Genomic DNA, 23781 nt, shown 5'->3' with positions numbered 1-23781 from the left:
AGAGAGAGAGAGAGAGAGAGAGAGAGAGAGAGAGAGAATATCAAGATGGTCAAGATGGTGGAAGTAAGACAACAGGGAAGGGCTGGAGAGATGGCTCAGTGGTTAAGAGCACTGACTGCACTTCCAGAGGTCCTGAGTTCAAATCCCAGCAACCACATGGTGGCTCACAACCATCTGTAATGAGATCTGATGCCCTCTCCTGGTGTGTCTGAAGACAGCTACAGTGTATTCATATATAATAAATAAATAAATCTTTAAAAAAAAAAGACAACAGGGAAGGAACTTTGAAAGTTCCTTTGAACCAGTCTGTGCCTGGTTCAAGTTACTATCTTCTTCCTAGAATGGCTGTACTATGCTCTGTCAAAGCATCACAGAACCATGAACCAAAATAAACCTGCCGGGGATTTTATTACAGCCACGAGAAAAGTAACTAAATATCAATATTAATGTTTTTATCCTCCCCAGTGTGCAAGCTACAGGAATACTGGATCAAACTTTTGTTTTTCTGGACCTGTCTAGTCCACGTTGGTATAAATTGTGGAGGAACTAGATTGATCACAAACCTTTGACTGGTGGAGCTGGAGTCACCAAAATGCCTGGTGGTCCCGGGTACCCGCGATCTCCAGGATCCCCCTGAAATAATGCATTTATTTACTTTCCTCGAAAGTAAGGACACTTCCTGGCATCAAGCTAAGATTGGAATGCTGTCAGCACTTTCATAGGGGAAGTAAAGACAACTGGCTGACCAGAGAAGTGAGTGGGTCAGAGAGTTCCGGAAGGAACGACAAGCACCTGGCCTCTCACCTCCACTCACAAGTAAACAATGGATTGACAAAGCAACAGCGAAAGAAAAACTATTAACTGCGGAAAAGTGAATACAGTGTGCCCATAACTTAAGGATCATGTAAGTTGTCTGATTTCTTAGCTATACAAAGTATCTAACTTGAACATAGTATCTAACCAGGCAGTCCAGTACAAATGTTTATTCAACTTGCAAGACCTGAATCTGCATTTCATTATGGCAGCAAAATATTGTCTCTCCTTTAACCACACCCCCTGAGAGCAGCTAGGCTTGTTCTGAACAAGCACTGAATGTCCCGCCCCAGAAGTTACAAAACAAAGGAAAACCCGCTACAATGCTACAAAAGCAGATGATCTCAAGTCACATGCTCTCGTGAGTGCTTTGAAACTCGCATTGTTACCCACTTGCAAAAGAACCGCTTCTCGAATATAAGCATAACTGTGCTTCATTGTCTGCTTATAAAAATGGCATGAAAATATACTACTTTACATCATACACAGCATGCATTAAAATAGTATGTATAGCATTACATCTGTCCTCCTTTGAGAGTTACATTGTTTGATTATTTGAAATATTCTAAAAATTTAATTTGATAACAGAATAATCTAAAACCTTTTTTTTTTCTGACATGGCCTTGTGTTTTTACCTTTGGACCAAGATATCCGAATGGCCCAGGTTCTCCAGCCGCTCCTTGTATTCCCTACAAACAACCACAGACAGACTTGAGACAGCTCACTGTATCAGGCTGGCATCCCCTCACTCCCATCTACCATGAACAGCACACTCCCTGAGACTCTGGGCAGTCTTAACAACTCATGGATTGTATAAGTTTTGTAATTCAGTTATAAAACTCAAGAAAACAATCCTGTAACTCAGTGGGTCTCAGCCTTCCTAATGCTATGACCCTTTAACACAGTTCCTTATCATTGTGGTGACAACCCCCCACCCCACAGCCAAAAAAAAAATCATTGCCGTTGCCACTTCATAACTATAATCTTGCTACTGTTATGAACCATAATGTAAATATTTTTGGAGACAGAGGTTTGCCAAACAGGTCATGACCCACAGATGGAGAACCACTGTGTAATCCATCAAATGAAAATATCTGAGCCAGGTGTGTAACGTACACTTGTAATCCTAGCACTCAAGATGGAATGGAAATAGAATCAGGGGCTCAGGGGTTCAAGACCAGCCTCAATTACATCCTTATGCAGTGCGTTCAAAGCCAGCCTGGACTATGTGAAACCCTAGCTCAGAAACCGAATAGGGGAGCTGAGGGGACGGTCCTGTGGTGTGGAGCATGTATGGCTATGCAGAGGATTGGAGACAGATTCCTAGAACCCATGTTGAGTGGCTCACAACTGCTGATGTCTTTTGGGCTCTATGGGTACCCGTACTCATAAGTGCATATAACTGCATATATTTTTAAATTATATAAATACATGTTTAAATAAATGATGTAATTTAAAGTTTATAAGTACGTTTAGATAAATTACATAAATACAATGTAAAACGTAATATGTTCTATAGTATATAACTTTTATCAACATAGTATAAACACATTATTTAAATATATATAAATTAAACATATAATAAAATAAATATTTTCCAAAACCTAAAACAAACAAAAGAACATGGCTATTGTGTGGAGTTGTTTAAATGAAAATGGTCCCCATAGGCTCATAGGGAAGGCATTATTGGGGATATGACCTTGTGGAAGTAAGAGTGGTCTTGTCATTGTGGGTGGACTTGGAGGTTTCAAAGTTCTCTTCTTTCTGCTAGGGATCTGAATATAAAACTCTCAGCTCCCTCTCCAGCACCATGTCTGCCTGCATGCCACCATGCTTCCTGCCATGACTATAATGGACTAAGCCTCTGTGCTGTAAGCCAGCCCCAATTAAATGCTTTCCTTTATAAGAGTTGCCATGGTCATGGTGTCTCTACACAGCAGTAAAACCCTAACCCTCAAACAGGGTGAAATGACTTGCCACAAAGCCTGAGGGTCTAGTTCCAGAACTCAAGCAGTAGGGAAGAGAACAGACTCCCTCAAATTGTCCCCTGAGTTTCATGTGTACACAGAGCCATATGTCTATGCACACATGCATGTGCACGTGTACACACATGCACATACTCACAGACACGTCACAAATAAAATAAATAAATGTAGTAGAATTAATTTAAGAGCTAAAAAACCACAAAGAATTCATCTGCCTTTCCAGTTCCTGTCAGCATTCACAAACAACAGTACAGCTTCTCCACGGTGCTAAGCCCCCTTCACTATTGAAAACACATTTGTCACTTCTGCTGGGATGTACTCTTACCTTGAATCCTGGAAAACCTGGAGATCCATGGGAGCCAGGCTCACCCTAATAATTACAGAAAATCAACAAGCAGAATTCAAACATCGGGCATGATGCTTTTAATCTTTGTTAACCTTGCTCTACTGTTATGTAGTTTGGATATGCATTAATATGCGGAGGAATAATAATATGCCATCTCAATGTGCACTGATATTCAACAGAACAAAATGAGATAAACATAAAAACGAGTTCCATGTCCTTCTGCCATTTGCCATTCTACTTGATCTTTAGCCTTATTAAAAAAAATTCACATCATTGCCAGTGTTTAATTAAGACCATGCTTGCTTTTGCTGTTTCTCCTCTTCCAATTTAAATTATTTAGCATGAAGCTTATGCTGGGTTGAATCTCTTTAAAATCTACAGTGCATTCATTTGCATGGAAATGAATAGTTACTCTGTGCAACTTTAACAATAAAAAATGACACCAAAGCCAATAATGGACCATTCAGTACTAAAATGAGAGTTATCTAATCCTACTTGAAATTGTCATCCCCAGGGATCCCACGGGGCACGCCATTACTGACAGGTGTGAGAAAACATCTAGAGGCTGACATAGTGCTTCCCTGCTAGGCATCCTTACATAGACACCTAATTTATGAAATAGATTTAAACTAACCAGCACACGTACATACCACACTAACACTGAGCTAACAGGAACAGCCACGATCCTGTCACCCGCCTCCCCCAGCTCTCCTGTCTTGTGCATGCCTGTTGTATCTAAATGACATAAATGGAAGGGTACACCCCAGCTCTTGTGCAAAACACATTGCTGTACATGGAGTAGTTTTTACATTTTAGCTCAAGGGAATGCAGGCATAGTCTCACAACTGTGTGAGCAAGCCATGCTTCCAAACTCATGGAAGCTTAGGGCATAGGATCCTTACCCGGGGTCCTGGGAACCCAGGGATACCTTTCTCTCCTTTGATCCCGATACCAGGCTCTCCCTATAAAAGATGACAATGTTAGAAGGGTTTAAGAAACAACACTTGCTTAGTCTGGAAAGTAACAACAAAATAAGAAGCAAAAACATCGGCAATGGCTTAGAGAGAGCAACTTCCTTAGAATGAGGTTTATAAGATTATATTAAGATAATGAAAAATTCCAGTAGTAAACGCTGGCCATTAAAGTAATGGTAAAGACACACACACACACACACACACACACACACACACACACACAAAATTAAATGAAAATATTACCTTGCGCCCTGGAGGTCCTGGGGGTCCAATCATTCCAGGAATTCCTTTTACACCCTAAAAATTTGATTGACATAATATGATTACATAGTATTCATTGAATGTCATATATTTCGTAAATCATTTCTTTGGACAACCTGTTCCTCATTAGGCTTTTTTCAAAACGTAAGGGGTAAAATCAGCATCCTGAGTACATCTATATCCCTGCTATTATCTGGGTCAGTGTGAGATGCATATGGAGCGTGGAGGAGATCTATAGAACCCAACTGCAGATCCAAGGTTGACAATATAGCTATTGAGAGAACTGGCTTGTTTCAGTAAGGTAGGAGAATTTAAGCCATCATTTAAAAACAACTATAGACTACTCATCTGGCATTGAGAATACCTGTGCCGGAGGTGGATAGGTAAAGTGATATTTTCCCAAAGTCTATCATGTATCCATCACTATTCACGTGTCAGCTTCTCAGCTGTCAACACACAAAGCCCACCTCTAATACTGAAAGGACGACTGGATTCCTCATGATCTTTGCTGTCCACACATCGGCGCAACACTCTGAGGTCCTGTGTTCTGAGGACTTAGCTCAGCCCATACCCAGTCTACCACGCAGCAGCTGAGCGGACCTGAAAACACTGTAAGGCTCCGGGTCTCATAACAGGACTAACATGAGCATCAGCTGATTGAGGTAGCTTTGAGACTCATGTGCTGGGGCACAGGAGCTCAGCTTTGGACGTGTGCAGGAAAAGCTTCCTATTAGTCACATATCAACTTGGGAGGTGAGTGGGACTTACCTTTTCTCCTTTATAGATATCCAAATCAGGTGGCTGTACCAACAGAGGGGGCCCAGGAGGACCATGCTGGCCAACTTCACCCTTTAAAAATATCAAGAAGATAGGAATTTCATTTTAACTTACGCTTTGAAGCACAGAAAACTTTCACCCACAAATAATATAGTGTTTCCAATCCCATGTGTCCTAGATTGAAAATAAAAATCATGGGAAATGTATTATACAATATAAAGTTATATGTATTGGTTCTCTTATGAAATATGGCTTGAAAAATGATCCATAATGTTACTATTTAGGGACAACCTACTGAAGACATTTGGGGTAGTGCTTTGTAGTGTTTATTTATGTACGGCATGCACACAATATATGCACACATATATACATACATGCCTGCTTATATACAAGTGAACTGTAGCTTGCTAAATTCACTTGTAAAACTATGATCAAGATAAACATTATACATCGTAAACTAAGCAAATGAGATCTTGAGGCAGGAGAATCACAAGTTTGAAGCTAGCATGGACTGTCTAGTGTAGGTCTATGTTTCTGATAGGTGGTGTTTCTTCATTAAGTATATCACTTTAAATTTACTGAAAGTAGTGTATTTAAGGATCCAGATTCTGCTCAGACCAGGGAGGCTACTGAAGAGCTCAGACACTAGGAATATTTAAGATTTTTTTTCCTTATATGCTGTTAGCTAACAGAGTTGATATATTGACTGCATCATTCTGTAAATAAATGGCCGAACAACTATACAAACAGAACAGGGTGAGCAATGTGCACTGTTAATAACCATCCTTATCCTCATAGCTGAAGTCCAAACACAACCTATACAGACCAACAAAATGGGAGCATCTTCAAAACTGGGCCAACTATCTTCTCATATTATAAAAAGTATCGTGTAGTTAGCATAGCCAAATGTACAAAGCAAAGCCCAAAGAATAAAGCATAAAAGATCCACAATCACATCACCCACAATACTTAGTAACAAACATGAAGGGTGCTGTTTCCATTTTTATTATTTTATTCCTATTTTTAGGTAATGTTTCCTGTGGCCTCAAACTTGTTATACAACAAAAAAAACAAAAAACAAACAAAAAAAAAAAACGGCCTTGAACTCCTAATCTTCTTATCTCTACCTCATGTATGCTGGGATGAAAGGTGTGGACCACCTTGACCAACTTTTCTAAGAAAGGGAGAGGTAGGCGGTTGACCCTCTCAAGGTCTGGGATTGCAGGCATTCCGACTGGGGTTGCAGGCATGCATCCCCATGTCTGACATTAGTACTCTTTGCTGTCACTTTTACAAACTTGGTCTCTAGCTCTGCGAGTGACCATTATGTTTGATATCATATTGTGAGCATTTCCTCCATCATGAAGTCTTCCTCCATATTTCCAACCTGTTTAACAACTGTACTGTAACTTAATTGCCATGGAACTCCACGTCAGCAGGGAACAGGTCAATCTTGCTAACGTTAACCCTAACCCTGCCATGGAGTAGATGCTCAAAAGCTGTTTCAGCAGTGTCCTGAAAGGGCAGCCTACCTCCTGTTGGGCATTCAGGGGAAGTCTAGATAAGCCGCCACCTTAAATCACTTTTCTAGAGCGCCCCACCCACAAAGCTACTTTCCTAGCCCTGGTATTATGTTTTGTCAGAACTGTGATTTTTAAAGCTAAGGATAAGATAATTCAGCAAACAGAAGGTATGAGCTATGAAGTTGGACGGTGTCTACACAATGAACGCAAATGTTCACAACAGCCTCTATAACTAGAGAAAGCACACATCCTAACATCCCCTCTTCTGCACAAGGAACCCTTACCGGCTCTCCCCTTTGCCCTTTCAGTCCCATGGCAGGATTTCCCTGAAAGGAAAAGAAAATATATCCAATTGCTTCTTTGTTTTAAAAGGCAATTAAGCAATTAAGACTTCTAGCCATGCAACTCATGAAGGTTTATTTAAATGGGAAACTCTGTGTCCAAGACTAGGTGTCAATGACCAGTTATCTCACCAGAGCTCGTGATGTATGTATTCAGAACTTACCTTCAACCCAGGGCTTCCAGGATGACCTATAGGGCCCTAAATCAATGCAAAAAAAGAAAAAAAAACTATAATCATAGTCATCAGAACATCTCCCTTGGCCACCCAAGTTTCAATTAGGAAACACTTTTGATTGTAAGGTTGTTCATGCTTCTGCTCTTTCTTATGAGGAAAATAAACATTTGATCTCACGTGAGTAATGAGAAAAATCATGGTTACCAGAGCCTGAAAAGGCTGAATAGGAAGATGGGGGTGAAAGAAGAGCTAGCTAATGAGACTGCAGCTACAGTTAGTCAAAAGAATTGAGTGCTAGTGGTCTATGGCACAGGGAGGTGACAGTCAACAATTCACATTACAAAGTGGCTAGCAAGGATGATCAATGCTTCCAATACAAAGAAACGATGGGTGTTGCAGGCAATGGATGTACTAATGTTGGTCATTGCACATTAAACACGTGTCCAAATAGCATGGTGTACCTCATGAATACATACAATTGTGTATACGTACAAGTATACGTGGCACACATGGTGTAGGTGTACGTGTGTATGATGCATGTAGAGGCCAGGAGCCATCTCAGACGTCATTTCTTGTTTTAGAGACAGTATCTCCCACTGAGACCTGGGGTTTACTAGTTAGGCTAGGCTAGCTGGTCAGGAAGCCCCAGAGTTCCACCCATGTCCATCTTCCCAGGACTGAGATTAGAGGCATGTACTTCCATGCTTGGATCTTTTATATGAGTTCTGGGATAGAACTCAAGTCCTCAGTCTCATGTCGAAAGCTATTGTTTTGGTTCTATGTGCACAATTATGTGTCATTGAAAAATGGTAAGAACACACAGTACACTTTTTAACATTGATGGACTATCTTTCTGTGTGGACAGTGGCTTATTCTGGGGACCCTGTCTATCAAGACGGGCTCCTGCCAATAAAGATGGTGTCTTAGTATTTTACTGCTGTGAACAGACACCACGACCAAGGCAAGTCTTATAAAGGACATTTAATTGGGACTGGCTTACAGGTTCAGAGGTTCAGTCCATTATCATCAAGGTGGGAGAATGACAGCATCTAGGCAGACATGGTTCAGGCAGAGCTGAGAGTTCTTCATCTGAAGGCTGATAGTGGAAGATTGACTTCCAGGCAGCTTGGATGAGAATCTTAAAGCCCACTCCCACAGTGACACACCTACTCCAAAAAGGTCACACCTACTCCAACAGGGCCACACCTTCTAATAGTGCCATTCCCTGATCTTAGCATATACAAACTATAACAGGTGATTCATCAGCCTGACCCAAGAATGAAGTCTTTGCTGCACTGTTGGCTACAGAGGGGCAGGGTCCGCAGCTATACTTACTGCTAGCCCTGGTGCACCCGCATGCCCCATGGGCCCTGTTGATCCTTGTGCACCCCTAGATCCCTAGAGAGGGAAAGAGAGAGAGATAAAGAAAGATCAGTATGTTTACTGTGAAAACCACAATTATTGCTAACAGAAAGGATGGCATGTAAGCCCAAGTAGATAGAAAACCTGAGAAACAGCAGTCCCTCCCCCCCCCCAACATATGGTCACATCCTCTGAAGTTAGGAGCTCCAGGCCAGGAAGGGTGACCCTCTCTATTGCAGGGCTCCCTTCAGGTCAAGAGGACAATCAACATCTCACAAACAAACCTTATAATAATAAAAACCACAAACAAGAGAACTTCATTAGCTCTTCCCAACTTCAGTGCAACTTTATGCATATCAAGATATCTGTTCATATTAAAGATAGTTTTAGTTTATGCCTGTGACCAATTGCCGTACATATATCTGTGTACCATGTACATACAGAGGCCAGAAAAGAGCATTGAATCCCCTAGACCTAGTGTCACAGACAGTTATGACCCTCCATGTGGGTACTGGGAACAAAGAGCATATTTAAATACTAATGTGTCTGTACTTTTAAAAAATACTCTTGAAATGTGGATTAGAAGACCAAAGTGAGTAAAATGCTATCCTCAGCTCAGGATCAAGATGATTCAGACTTAAGCAATTTTCTGTTTCATGTAAGCCACCATCATGGCATACCATCGCTGGCAGATTGCAGGGGTGGCTGGGAAATCCTGGAGAGCTGGAGAGAGCAAGCCCCTGCTCTCCAGCTCACAGCAGATGACTTCTGAGTATGAAGCTCTGCCCTCTTCAGGGGGGTGAGCAGGCATTTATTTCAACAGTGCCATCAAAAGCATCTCATTTCTTACATGGAATCGAGCTTTGGCACAGTTAGGGAACTGGCCCGGGAGAGTAACTCTGTGAATTGCTGGGAGCCACAAAGCAGAATTGCAAGGTAATCACTGGGAAGCAAAACTGCTTCTACGTTCAATCTTGTAAACACTGATAAACTAGAAAGGCTAAATATGATCATTGAAATCCAAACTCCAGGGAGATGAAAGTGGGGTAAAATAGCAATAAACAGTTACTAATTTGGCAGGTAAAAATTCTACAGAAGTGGTACAAAATTTCATTTGCTATATTTATGTAGGAGTATATATATATATGTGTATGTGTGTGTGTGTGTATGTATATGTGTATATATGTATGTATATGTGTATATATGTATATATATGTACATATACATACATATATATTTCTAAAAGTTAATTTCCCACAGGTCTGCAAATGCTTAGCAATGCCAAATGATTATTAGCAGACAATGTGTGTGTGGGTGTGGTGTAAGAGGCAGCTTGCTGAGTTCTGCAGCTGCTTCCTGGTGGGTGAACTGGAGCACCACCGCACACAGACTCAACACCCTGCTCCCAGTAATACAAAATCCTTAATCTTTGACAAGCAATCAGATTTTTATTCTATACTATAATGGATCCCACACATTTTGTAGCTGGTCCTGCTGGACTTAAAATCTAAAATGCTATTTGAAGAGGAGAAGATGGACGCCCATGGTCTTCCCAGGAGACTTACTGGTAAGCCGGGTGGTCCTGGATCCCCACGGTCTCCCTGCAATGACATCATTATACTGTTTTATAAGAGGAGGACATTTTTCTAGGACACAGATGACTCCAAGAGAGAGAAGTGCAACATGACAGATCTATACTAGCCCAGGCAAGCAGCTTATGCACTTTGTCACTATTGAGAAACAACCATGCAAGGGCTCTGTGGTGGATCTCTTTCCTTATTTCCCATCTATCTAATGGGGAACAAGACTGGTGGAGTCAGGACAACATAGAAGAAAGACGTGGGTTGTACTTCTGCTCATCTTACCATAGCATCTTGACCAAAATTCCTGTTTCCTCACAATACACCTATCTAATGTAACTAGTGGCCTCACCAGACCTTGCTCTAGAACAATAGTCCTGAACCTATAGGTCTCAACCCCTTTGGGCGGGTCACATATCAGCTCTCCCACATATCAGATATTTACGTTATGATTCATAAGAGTAGCAAAATTCCAGTTAGGAAGTAGCAACAGATTTTATGGTTGGGGGTCACCCCAACATGAGGAACTGTATCAAAGGGATGCAGCATAAGAAGGTTGAGAACCGCCTCTCTAGAATGACAGAAAGAGAGCGCAAAGAGTGGCCCTCCCTGCTAGGGTGTCCAGATCTAACTCTTGGCTTTGTGTTGATGTTAATTGCTTTGCATGACGATCAGAGTGTGTGTATGCTCTTAGATGCAGGCTCTTTCTAAACACAAGTTACACTTAAGATACAATTTAAAATTTTATCACTTTTAGGTATTGACATTTCTATAGTATTAGCCTCACCTTGCTGTTCAATCAAAGCCTCCTCATTGTACTCAGAGCCTTACTATTCTCAGGTCTGTCTATAGCAACTGGCTACCTAGTTCAAATAACAATAATGATGTGTTCTTATAATTCCGAGTGTATAAGAGGCAAGGCAATCTACAGCCATAGAGAATAAGGCCCACGCCTCCCTACAAGAGGAACAGAGCCATCTTGTTGTGTGAGGTTAATGGCAAAATAAAATAAAAAATCAGTGCATTCCATAATACTTTGTAAGAAATCCCTGCCTGTGTGTCACCCATTGGGAAAATGGCTTTGTTAAACCCACAATGACCGTAACACTCACCTGAATACCTTTAAAGCCACCTGAAATGAACACCGATCTTCCTTTTTCTCCATTTTCCCCAGGCCGACCCTGAAAAGGAGACATTCACTTAGGAAAAATATGGACCACCATTTCAATGTGTTCTCTTCTGTATGAAATATTAGTCACCAGTAAAAAGCACTGTAGCCATTTCGCTGGGATGGACTTATGGTCTCCTTGATTGTTGAGGTCCAAGGTCCTCCTACACCACTACTCAGCCATTCAGTTAGGCAGACCTCTCACTAGTGGTCAGTTACTATTATGGGACAGAAAGACTCCATTTTCCTCATACTATAACGCAAGGCATTATTCTTAAAAGTAAGTAATTTTGCGATTTAATTACTTGACCCATTTCGGTATTTGTATCAAAGAAGAGCTTGTAAGACTTTTCTAAGACCAAATTTCAAACTTTATAGCAGCTGCCCTTTTGTTTGGTTGGTTGCTTGGCTAACTGGCTGGTTTTGGAGACAGGGTGTCATTATGTAGCAGTGACTGACAAGGAATTGGCTATGTAGCTTAGGCTGCTCTGGAGTTCACAGAGACCAGTCTTCCTCAGCGTCCCTCCCACGTGCTGGGATTAGAGGCATGTGCCACTATGTCCCCATTGTTTAGAGCACTTTTAGACGGTAAATGAAATAGCTCAAGGAATTCCATTATAATTTTCCTATAGAACAACTTAAAATCCCAGTTACCATCTTACATTAAATTCCTTGCATTAACCCAGAATTTCTGCTTTATTCATATTAGCAAGCTCAGTGAAGGAGTGTAAATTTCTCAAGTTGATCCCACTCATAAAAAGGCTTGACTTGGTTTCCAGGGGGGAGACGCCCAGTGGCTTCCTGGTAAGTCATAGCAACTGTTTCCTTGACTAATCAGCTTTGCTCCCTCAGGCAGCTGTGGCTTCCTCCATGTCCAGTCTGTGTGGGTTTCAGTCCCACACTGAGTTAGATCAGTTAAGAAGTTAAGTGGAAATGGACTGAATAGCGCACGTAGGTTAGAGCGGAAACTTGGAGGCAGAGAGCCTGGGTTTGATCCCCAGATTTATGAATAAATAAATAAATAAATCCTTCACTGCTAGCTCCTCGATTCACAAATCACTCCGTGATAACAGACTGGTCATGATCCGTGATGAATGGTATCATGTGTTTTGAAGCTTACTGTGACAGAGCGCCGCATAAGCCTGCTGTGATTGATCACAGCGGCACTTCTTGGTCCATTTAATTATTAGCATATATTAATTATGTGTAATAAGAGCTTTTGTCCTGACATTTTCATAATGGACATAATGTATCTCATTCATAGTCACCCAGTGTCTCTTGTCTTCCTCCCACTTCTGCTGATCTCCGTCTTCCCACACAGTGTCCCTTTGCCCTGCTTTTTTTTTTTTTTTTTGGTAACCCAGTGAGTTTTAGTAAGGTTGTCCAGAGGAACATGGGTGGGAGTTTGTCTGCAGGAGTGTGATGGATCATTTTTTATTCAGACATGTGTATACACATAGAGAGAAAGAGAGAGTACAGTACAGCAAAACACATAGATATGTTGCTTCCTTTTCTCTCAGATATAAACCCAAGTGACAGTTTTACAAAAATGGCTTCTTGAAAGAGGGAATTAGTCTCCGAAGATGAGAGGGAAAGAAACACAAGAGAGGCATTTACAGTACTGCCAGAGTGTAAGTGGAGTTAGAGAAATCATGGCCGCCGCAGCACCTACAGCAGATAGACTCGAGCAAGGGGACACAGACTGTGATGAAGATATTTTTCAATAATGAAAACTTACCCAAAATTGAAAGAGCATGACATTTTTCATAGCATGGAAAAAGGTTAATTTGCTATTATATATTACATGATAGGGAAACAGAAAACGCCATTCAAAACAGTCTGGAGAAAGTAAAAATTTAAACTATACAATTCAACGCTTTGATTCTCAATGTTAAAAATCACAAAGTACTACATAAATATTTGTTCTATTTCTTTCACGTCATACGTTTATAAGTGACAACAAGTTTTTAACTGATTAACAAAACATTTAAAAGGTCACAAGAGAGTTGTAACTGAGTTGCTTTGGGTAGCCTTAGCATTCAGGGCCGTCTCACTTTATAGGCACAGTGATCAGAAGTGACAAAGGACGGAACGCTGCTTAACAATGGGACAACCCAACCCTGTGGTCAGCAAGGCCAGCTACTGTAAAGCTGCCACTGAGAGCCTCCCCTCCCCCCCACTCCGAAATGCCTCATTCAGTAGAAGGGGGAGGAGCTTCCTCTGTGTGCATTCATCTCACTGCACTGGAACTTGGAGAAGGGTGTCCTTGACTGAGAACCTAAACACCAAAGATGATTTATATGTGATGTGAAGAACAGTGCCAACCTGGAATTCCTTCTGCATTCTAAGTTCAGATCAGTTCTCCTTTGGTCCAGAGCACAGGGAAGATGAATGAAGAGAAAATGCACATCTCTGATAGTGCTAATAAGAAACCTCTTGGGAGATTTTAAGAAGAAATATTTAAATAGCAAAGGGGAAAAGCTGAAAGACAGCCATACATAGAAAGTCAACTTGTTTCTTAAAGGAAAGAATGTATTTATTTATTTATTTCTATTTATTTATTTAATATATATTATTTAATATATAATATATTCATAATTATTGTATTCATTTAATATATAAATATATAGTATATTTATTATTTATTAATATATATGATATTTTATATATTTAATATGTAATTGTATAACTTTTATTTTATAAATTCTTATGTTTTATAAATTTTTTAAATAACATATAAAAAATATATAAAGCATATAAATAATATATGGATAATATCAATAATAATTTTATCTTTGAAAATTTCATACAGTACATTTGACTCAGGCCAAACCATGCTTGAGTTTTACTCAAGTGAGAGAGCTGGAAAGGTGGGTCATGGGAATAAGGGATGTCCCTTGCTGAAGCTATCTTTAAATACAAATTCACCCTGAGTGGTGGAATTATAAGTTTTGGTAAACTGCCTCCTCCTTTAACTATGCAGGCTTCGTGCAGGAACTAGAAATGACTTAATTAAGTCAGTTAGTTCACACCTCTTCTTAATACTACTCAGCGTCTTCCCGTTCCACAGCCTACAACACCCGTACATGCTCTGGGTCTGCCCACTTCGCCACCCCCATCCCCAAGCACCCAGTTTAGTTGCAGGCGAAGGTGCAGCGACCCCAGCCAGTTCGTGACTATACCAAACTGGTTCCTGCAAGTCTTTTCTCTTAGGATCACTCTAGGCTGTGCTAATAATGTCTTACAGGGGGGCCTCCTGGGCCAGGAGCTCCTCTTTCTCCTGGATAACCCGGATCACCTCGTGAGCCATTGTAGCCGTCCACGCCAGGTTTGCCTCTGGGTCCAGGAGGCCCTGGGTGACCCTGGGGAAGACAAAACTGTGAGTGACATATTTATGCAAGAAAACCCTAACATGCACCCCAAACTACAGAAACCATGACCCTTTTGTTTACTTGTTTCATTTTGTGAGGCACCGTAAGAGTGCTACCTGGTAAAATTACAACTTTAAAGTGCACTCTGCCCACGGCAAGTTAATTTAGCTTGAGTTATTTTCCTGCTGTGGAGGCTTTTGCTGCCTTCTAAAGTTCCCCCAAACCCCACTTTCTTCTTTCCCTGGGCTTCTGCGCTGTATGACTCTCAAAAAGTTAACTTGCGAAGCTGGGACGCACCAAAAAATGAGGCTTCTCTTATGAGCACACATTTCATTCCAGAGCACTGTGCATGACGAGACAGGTATATCTAGCGTCTATTTTGGATTTGATTTCTTCTTCATTAATTTATTTGAAGACTTTGCTCTTCATGTAAAATATTTTGGTATGAGAGTTATTGCACGAGATTGAAGAATAAGCACTCTTTAATGATTTTACACAATGTAAGAGTAAGAACTAACCATACCTATTTTTTTGAACATCTGCTTTTCGTGGACTTTGTTTATGTTGGTATTTGGTTTTGTTTTGTTTTGTTTTTTTCTTTTAAGACAGATTCTCCTTATGCAAACCATCAGATGGTCTCAAATGCATAACTCCTTTCTCAGCCTCCCAAGTACTCAGATGCCATGTGTGCACCACCACACTCTGTTTCACTTTAAAGCTTCTAGTGACTATTTCTTCCTTTCTTAAAACAATGGAGCAAAGTGAGGGGACACTTACAGGTACACCATCCACTCCTGGAAATCCAGGGACACCAGTTGGACCCTAATTCCAAAATATAAAACAAAGATGTAAACACAACTAATTATTAGAAAGGCAAATCTATTTACTTGAAACTCTTAACAGTGATTCCAAATCAAAACCCCTTAGCAGTCAACTGTCATGTGTGGTTCATTGATTGTTCAAGACCCCAACGTTTAAGAAGCGTCCTTTCACCCTCTGTATTATGGACCTAGGAAGGCACCTTGGCAGAACCAACCCAAATTAAATACGTGGCACATTGCCGAACTCCAGCACTCAGAAATCCTTCCCAGGTCAACAGATTCTTAATATGAACAGCAGCAACTGACAGAACTACATCCTGGCTTATACAGAGTTATGAAATAATTTCATATTTTCACCAACAGGAAATAAGCCACGGTTTGACACCATGGAATGGCACGTTCCATGGTATTTTCTCAAGACATAAATGTGGATTAAGATATTAACACAGGATATATGGTTGACTCTAAGACATATGGTTGACTGAGAAATGAAAGGTTTGGCCTGACACACATAACGCTTCGTTTGGGTTGTTTGAAAAGCAGATGAACAACAGCAGTCTTCCCTGGGCACATTTAGAGATTAGAGGAATGTTCTTGATGGGCCTACTTCTTGGGAGAGGGGCCAAGAAAAAGACTGATTCCCATAGTCTTGTGTCTTAGTTCTTGACTACGTGCAGTTGTGCACTATTCCTGAGTGTTATAAAGGGGTGGGTGGAATAATTTGTCCTTTAATGAGATAACAGGCTTTTCCTTCCCAGAATCCCCACCAACGGTGAAGCAGCTTACCAGGCTAGGGGCATGCAGCTTCCCAGATCTGCCCCCTGCCTTAAATTATTCAGAAGAGCAGCTTTCTATCTTCTTCTCTAAGCATGCGTCTAACGCTTTGGGCTTCCCCAACGGTTCAGGTTTCCTTCATCTTTTCCCAAACTCCCCCTGCCTGTCGTGTAGCTGCTTATCTGTCATGAATCTCACCTCTATGTCCATGCCTCTGTGCCTCCAGGTCAGCTTACCTAAATGGATTTTTTTCTCTCTTTCTCTTTGACTCCTTTAGGCAGCTGCAGATTTACAGCTTGCCTATCCAGGGCCAAAGTTTTCTTTCAAATACCAATATTATCTTCAGACTTTTAAACGAGCAAACAACCAAGTCCTGAGCACTGGAGACTGGTAGGATGGTGAGCTACACAACTCACTCACCTTGTCTCCTTTCTCTCCTGGTGGTCCAGGCAGGCCACTGTCACCTCTTAGACCTTTTTCTCCTGGAATCCCAATGGGTCCCGGGGGTCCCAAGGGCCCAATTGGTCCCTGTGGTCCCAGTGGTCCTGGGTGACCCTGAAATGGAAAGGAGAGACAAAGAAGCTGTAAATAATGTTTGCTAACATGGGCATGTCCCTGTGAGGATAGAAAAATCAGAACATTAAAGTTGAACAAATCCTAATAGAAACACAAACAATCTGCTATTACAAGCAGTGTACATAGCATTGACTTTTCAAGCAGATTTCAAGGTCTGTGATAAATGTCCATTACTGTGTGAGTGCACACGAATATATGTGTGCATTTATGCACGTGTGCATGCATTCATGTGTGAATATTTGCCTGTATTTATGCATATGTGTGTGCATTTCTATAAGGGGACCTTATATGTCTGCCGATATGGGTGGATTAAAGCTCTGTTGTTTTCCCACTGCCGATTGCATTTGTAGGTCTTGAAATGGCTCATGAATCATAGAACTAAAAATATTAAACTCCCACCGCTACCATGTGAGGAACATAGCCATGGATGAAGGAGAAAGTGCCTGGTATATTTGAAAGGGACAATGGCTTTTATGTCCTGTAGCTGCCCTCCTCCAATACCCCTGTATAATTAGTGATGTTGAACTGAGGAAAGATAATTCTATCAAAATATAATTTTGATTGGCAGAAACTCAATCATTGATTTCTTTTTTTTTTTTATTGGATGTTTTATTTACATTTCATATGTTGTCCCCTTACCCCATCCCCCACCCACCCAGGAACCCCCAATCCCCTCACACCTCCTCCTTCTTCTTTGTGGATGTAACCTCTATCTACCCCCCCACTCCCACCTCCCCACCCTCAAAACTCCCACCCCCTGGGGCGTCCAGCCTTCATGAGGCCAAGGATCTCATCTTCCATCTGTGCCCAGCAGGGCCCTCCACTCTTATATATTCAGCTAAGGCCCTGGATCCCTCCATAAGTGCTCCCAGGCTGGTGGTTTAGACCCTGGGAGCTGTGGTTGGTTGATATTGTTGCTCTCCTCATGGGGCCACAAATCCTTTCAGCTCCTTCAGTCTTCACTCTAACTCCTCCATTGAGAACCCCATGATCACTTCAATGGCTAGTTGTGAGCATCTGCCTCTGAATATGTCAGGCTCTTGAAGACCTCTGAGGAGACATCCATATCAGGCTCTTATCAGCATGCACTTCCTGACTTCCACATCAGCATCTACCTTTGGTGACTGCACATGGGATGGATACTCAGGTGGAAAGGTCTTCAGACGGCCCCTCCTTCAGTTTTTGTCCCTCGCTTTGTCTCCATATTTGCTCCCTTGAGTATTTTGTTGCTCCTTCTAAGAAGGACCGAATCACCCCCACTTGGTCTTCATTCTTTATGGACTTCATGTGGCCTGTGAGTTGCATCTTGGGCATTTTAAGGTTCTGGGCTAATATCCAATAATCAGTGAGTGAATACCATGTGTGTTCTTTTGTGATTGGCTTACCTCACTCAGTATGATAATTTCTAGTTCCATCCATTTACCTAGGAACCTCTCGAATTCATTGTTTTTAATAGCTGAGTAATACTCCATTGTGTAAATATACCACATTTTTTTAATCCATTCCTCAGTTGAAGGACATCTGGGTTCTTTCCAGCTCCTGGCTATTATAAATAAGGCTGCTATGAACATAGTTGAGCATATGTCCTTATTATATGTTCGAGCACCTTCTGGGTATATGCCTAGGAGTGGTATAGCTGGATCCTCGGGTAATGCTATGTTCAATTTTCTGAGGAACCGCCACACTGATTTCCAAAGTGGTTGCACCATCTTGCAGTCCCACCAACAATGGAGGAGTGTTCCTCTTTCTCCACACCCTCGCCAGCATCTACTATCACCTGAGTTTTTAATCTTAGCCATTCTGACTGGTGTGAGATGGAATCTCAGGGTTGTTTTGATTTGCATTTCCCTGACGACTAAGGATGCTGAGCATTTCTTTAGGTGCTTCTCGGCCATTCGAGTTTCTTCTGTTGAAAATTCTTTGTTAAGCTCTATACCCCATTTTTTAATAGGGTAATTTGGTTGCCTGGAGTCTAATTTCTTGAGTTCTTTGTATATATTGGATATTAGCCCTCTATCAGATGAAGGATTGGTAAAGATCTTTTCCCAATTTGTTGGTTGTCGTTTTGTCCTATTGACAGTGTCCTTTGCCTTACAGAAACTTTGCAATTTTATGAAGTCCCATTTGTCAATTCTCGATCTTAGAGCATATGCCATTGGAGTTCTGTTCAGGAACTTTTCCCCTGTGCCCAAGTGTTCGAGGCTTTTCCCCACCTTCTCTTCTATTAGTTTCAGTGTATCTGGTTTTATGTGGAGGTCCTTTATCCACTTAGATTTGAGCTTTGTACAAGGGGATAAGAATGGATCAATTTTCATTCTTCTACATGTTGTCCTCCAGTTGAACCAGCACCATTTGTTGAAAATGCTGTCCTTTTTCCACTGGACAGTTTTAGCTCCTTTGTCAAAGATCAAGTGACCATAGGAGTGTGGGTTCATTTCTGGGTCTTCAATTCTATTCCATTGATCTTCCTGCCTGTCTCTGTACCAATACCAGGTAGTTTTTATCACTATTGCTCTGTAGTACAGCTTGAGGTCAGGGATGGTGATTCCTCCCGAAGTTCTTTTATTGTTGAGAATAGTTTTCGCTATCCTAGGTTTTTTGTTATTCCATATGAATTTGAGAATTTCCTTTTCTAACTCTGTGAAGAATTGAGTTGGGATTTTAATGGGGATTGCATTGAATCTGTAGATTGCTTTTGGCAAGATGGCCATTTTTATTATATTAATCCTGCCAATCCATGAGCATGGGAGATCTTTCCATCTTCTGAGATCTTCTTCAATTTCTTTCTTCAGAGACTTGAAGTTCTTGTCATACAGGTCTTTCACTTGCTTGGTTAGATTCACACCAAGGTATTTTATATTATTTGCAACTATTGTGAAGGGTGTCATTTCCCTAATTTCTTTTTCAGTCTGTTTATCTTTCATGTAGAGGAAGGCTACTGATTTGTTTGAGTTGATTTTATAACCAGCCACTTTGCTGAAGTTGTTTATCAGGTTTAGGAGTTCTCTGGTGGAAGTTTGGGGGTCACTTAAGTATACTATCATATCATCTGCAAATAGCGATATTTTGACTTCTTCCTTTCCTATTTGTATCCCTTTGACTTCTTTTTGCTGTCTAATTGCTCTGGCTAAGACTTCCAGTACTATATTGAATAGGTAGGGGGAGAGTGGGCAGCCTTGTCTAGTCCCTGATCTTAGTGGGATTGCTTCAAGTTTCTCTCCATTTAGCTTGATGTTGGCTACTGGTTTGCTGTAAATTGCTTTTACTATGTTTAGGTAGGGGCCTTGAATTCCTGATCTTTCCAAGACTTTTATCATGAAGGGATGTTGAATTTTGTCAAATGCTTTCTCAGCATCTAGTGAGATAATCATATGGTTTTTTTCTTTAAGTTTGTTTACATAGTGGATTACATTGATGGATTTCCGAATATTGAACCATCCCTGCATTCCTGGGATAAAACCTACTTGATCATGATGGATGATTGTTTTGATGTGGTCTTGGATTCGGTTTGCTAGAATTTTATTGAGTATTTTTGCATCGATGTTCATAAGGGAGATTGGTCTGAAGTTCTCTTTCTTTGTCGGGTCCTTGTGGGGTTTGGGTATGAGTGTAATTGTAGCTTCATAGAACGAATTGGGTAGTGTTCCTTCTGTCTCTATTTTGTGGAATAGTTTGAAGAGAATTGGTATTAGGTCTTCCTTGAAGGTCTGATAGAATTCAGCACTAAAACCATCTGGTCCTGGGCTTTTTTTAGTGGGGAGGCTTTTGATGACTGCTGCTATTTCCTGAGGGGTTATGGGACTATTTAGATGGTTTATCTGCTCCTGGTTTAATTTTGGTACCTGGTATCTGTCTAGGAAATTGTCCATTTCATCCAGGTTTTCCAGTTTTGTTGAGTATAGGCCTTTGTAGTAGGATCTGATGATTTTTTTAATTTCTTCCGTTTCTGTTGTTATGTCTCCCTTTTCAGTTCTGATTTTATTAATTTGGATACTCTCTCTGTGCCCTCTGGTTAATCTGGCTAACGGTTTATCTATCTTGTTGATTTTCTCAAAGAACCAACTCCTGGTTTTATTGATATTTTGTATTGTTCTTTCAGTTTCTATTTGGTTGATTTCAGCCCTGAGTTTGATTATTTCCTGCCTTCTACTCCTCCTGGGTGTATTTGCTTCTTTTTGTTCTAGGGCTTTTAGTTGTGCAGTCAACTTGTTAGTGTGTGCTCTTTCCAGTTTCTTTTTGTAGGCACTTAGAGCTATGAGTTTTCCTCTTAGCACTGCCTTCATGGAGTCCCACAAGTTTTGGTATGATGTGTCCTCATTTTCATTGAATTCTAAAAGGTCTTTTATTTCTTTCTTTATTTCTTCCTTGACCAAGTCATCATTGAGTAGAGAGTTGTTCAGTTTCCATGTGCACATGGGTTTTCCATTGGTTTTGTCATTATTAAAGACCAGTCTTATTCCATGGTGATCTGATAAGAGGCAAGGGATTATTTCAATCTTTTTGTATCTGTAGAGGCTTGTTTTGTGACCAATTATATGGTCTATTTTGGAGAAGGTACCATGAGGTGCTGAGAAAAAGGTATATTCTTTTGTTTTAGGATGAAATGTTCTATAGATGTCTGTTAAGTCCATTCGGTTCATAACTTCTGTTAATGTCAAAGTGTCTCAGTTTAGTTTCTGTTTCCATGATCTGTCCATTGCTGAGAGTGGGGTGTTGAAATCCCCCACTATTATTGTGTGAGGTGTAATGTGTGTTTTGAGCTTTAGTAAAGTTTCTTTTATGTATGTAGGTGCCCTTGCATTTGGAGCATAGATGTTCAGAATTGAGAGTTCACCTTGGTAGATTTTTCCTTTGATGAGTATGAAGTGTCCTTCCTTATCTTTTTTGATTAATTTTGGATGAAAGTCGATTTTATTTGATATTAGAATGGCTACTCCAGCTTGTTTCTTGGGACCATTGGCTTGGAAAATTGTTTTCCACCCTTTTATTCTGAGGTAGTGTCTGTCTTTGTCACTGAGGTGTGTTTCTTGTATGCAGCAAAATTCTGGGTCTTGTTTGTGTATCCAGTCTGATAGTCTGCGTCTTTTTATTGGGGAATTGAGACCATTGATGTTAAGAGATATTAAGGAAAAATGATTGTTGCTTCCTGTTATTTTTTTTATTAGAGGTAAAGTTATGTTTGTATCTTTTTTGGGGGTTGTTGGAAGATTACTTACTTGCTTTTCCTAGGTTGTAGTTTCCCTCCTTGTGTTGGCATTTTCCATCAATTATCCTTTGAAGTGCTGGGTTTGTGGGAAGATATTGTGCAAATTTGGTTTTGTCATGGAATATCTTGGTTTCACCATCTATATTGATTGAGAGTTTTGCTGGGTATAGTAATCTGGGCTGGCAATTGTGTTCTCTTAGGGTCTGTATGATGTCCGTCCAGGCTCTTCTGGCTTTTATAGTCTCTGGTGAGAAGTCTGGTGTAATTCTTATAGGTCTGCCTTTATATGTTACTTGACCTTTTTCCCTTACTGCTTTTAGTATTTTTTCTTTGTTTTGTGCATCTGATGTTTTGATTATTAAGTGACGGGAGGTATTTCTTTTCTGGTCTAGTCTATTTGGTGTTCTGTAGGCTTCTTGTATGTTTATGGGCATCTTGTTCTTTAGGTTAGGGAAATTTTCCTCAATGATTTTGTTGAAGATATTTACTGGCCCTTTAAGTTGGGAATCTTCATTCTCATCTATACCTATTATCCTTAGGTTTGGTCTTCTCATTGTGTCCTGGATTTCCTGGATGTTTTGAGTTAGGAGTTTTTTGCTTTTTTCATTTTCTTTGACAACTGTGTCAATATTTTCCACCGTATCTTCTGCATTTGAGATTCTCTCTTCTATCTCTTGTATTCGGTTGGTGATGCTTGCGTCTGTGACTCCTGATCTCTTTCTTAGGTTTTCTATCTCCATGGTTGTCTCCCTTTGAACTTTCTTTATTGTTTCTATTTCCAGTTTCAGATCCTGAATGTTTTTGTTTAATTCCTTCTTTGTGTTTTCTTGCATTTCTTTAAGGGATTTCTGTGATTCCTCTTTAAGGGCTTCTATCTGTTTACTTGTACTTTCCTGTATTTCTTTAAGGGAGTTACTTAATTCCTTCTTATAATCCTCTATCATCATCATGAGAAGTGATTTTAATTCTGAATCCTGCTTTTCAGGTGTGAAGGGGTGTTCAGGGCTTGCTATATTGGGAGAACTGGGCACTGATGATGCCAAGAAACTTTGGTTTCTGTTGCTTATGTTCTTGCGCTTGCCTTTCGCCATCTGGGTAACTCTAGTGGTACCTGCCCTCTCTGTGTAAGATTGGAATATGTATTTCCAGTTATCTTGCTTATTGCAGAGCTCCTCGGAGTCCAGAGGTCTCTGTGGTCTTATGCCCCTAATCTCCCGGGTGGAAGAACTCCTGGGACTCAGGCCACCTCTTGGATCTGGTAATCCTTCTGTTCTGAGTGCAGTGGCTCCTCGGCTGCTCTGAGTGCAGTGGGTTCTCGATGACTCAGGATTCAGTTTCAGCTGCTCTGAGTGCAGTGGCTCCTAGATGACTCAGGATTCAGTTTCTCCACAGGACAGGAGCAGACCAACTCTGTGTCAGCTGCTCTGAGTGCAGTGGCTCCAGCTGCTCTGAGTGCAGTGGGTCCCTGATGACTCAGAATTCAGTTTCAGCTGCTCTGAGTGTAGTGGCTTCTCGATGACTCAGGATTCAGTTTCTCCACAGGACAGGAGCAGACCTACTCTGTGTCTGCTCCAGTCCCAGGGACCAGGCAGGGGCCGAAGGGAAGTGGAATTCCGGAGGGGCAGGGTTTGGGTAGCTGCTGTGCCCTAGATGTCCCTGGCTCCCAGATGTATTTCTGGGGCTTAGGGAGTGAGATGGAGTTCTTACCAGCTGCTCTGAGTGCAGTG

The 23781-nt window shown here is 41.0% G+C and overlaps 1 protein-coding gene across 1 annotated transcript in view; it reads right to left on the bottom strand.

The window, feature by feature from the left end:
- Col4a4 (collagen type IV alpha 4 chain) overlaps nucleotides 1-23781 on the bottom strand; it is a 125117-nt gene that overhangs the window by 59057 nt on the left and 42279 nt on the right. Inside the window, exons 5-18 of the mRNA XM_028789422.1 lie at nucleotides 16693-16827; nucleotides 15455-15499; nucleotides 14552-14668; nucleotides 11251-11319; nucleotides 10124-10159; nucleotides 8532-8594; nucleotides 7185-7220; nucleotides 6964-7005; nucleotides 5148-5228; nucleotides 4362-4415; nucleotides 4047-4106; nucleotides 3124-3168; nucleotides 1449-1502; nucleotides 564-633 (exon numbers count right to left, since the gene is read on the bottom strand). Coding sequence (XP_028645255.1) covers nucleotides 564-633; nucleotides 1449-1502; nucleotides 3124-3168; nucleotides 4047-4106; nucleotides 4362-4415; nucleotides 5148-5228; nucleotides 6964-7005; nucleotides 7185-7220; nucleotides 8532-8594; nucleotides 10124-10159; nucleotides 11251-11319; nucleotides 14552-14668; nucleotides 15455-15499; nucleotides 16693-16827 — 907 coding nt within the window. The remainder of the gene's footprint in view (nucleotides 1-563; nucleotides 634-1448; nucleotides 1503-3123; nucleotides 3169-4046; nucleotides 4107-4361; nucleotides 4416-5147; nucleotides 5229-6963; nucleotides 7006-7184; nucleotides 7221-8531; nucleotides 8595-10123; nucleotides 10160-11250; nucleotides 11320-14551; nucleotides 14669-15454; nucleotides 15500-16692; nucleotides 16828-23781) is intronic.

This window comes from Grammomys surdaster, unplaced genomic scaffold (assembly GCF_004785775.1).
Source record: "Grammomys surdaster isolate TR1022 unplaced genomic scaffold, NIH_TR_1.0 125833, whole genome shotgun sequence".
NCBI classification, from domain to species: Eukaryota; Metazoa; Chordata; class Mammalia; order Rodentia; family Muridae; genus Grammomys; species Grammomys surdaster.
This window is presented reverse-complemented; position numbering and strand designations above follow the sequence as displayed.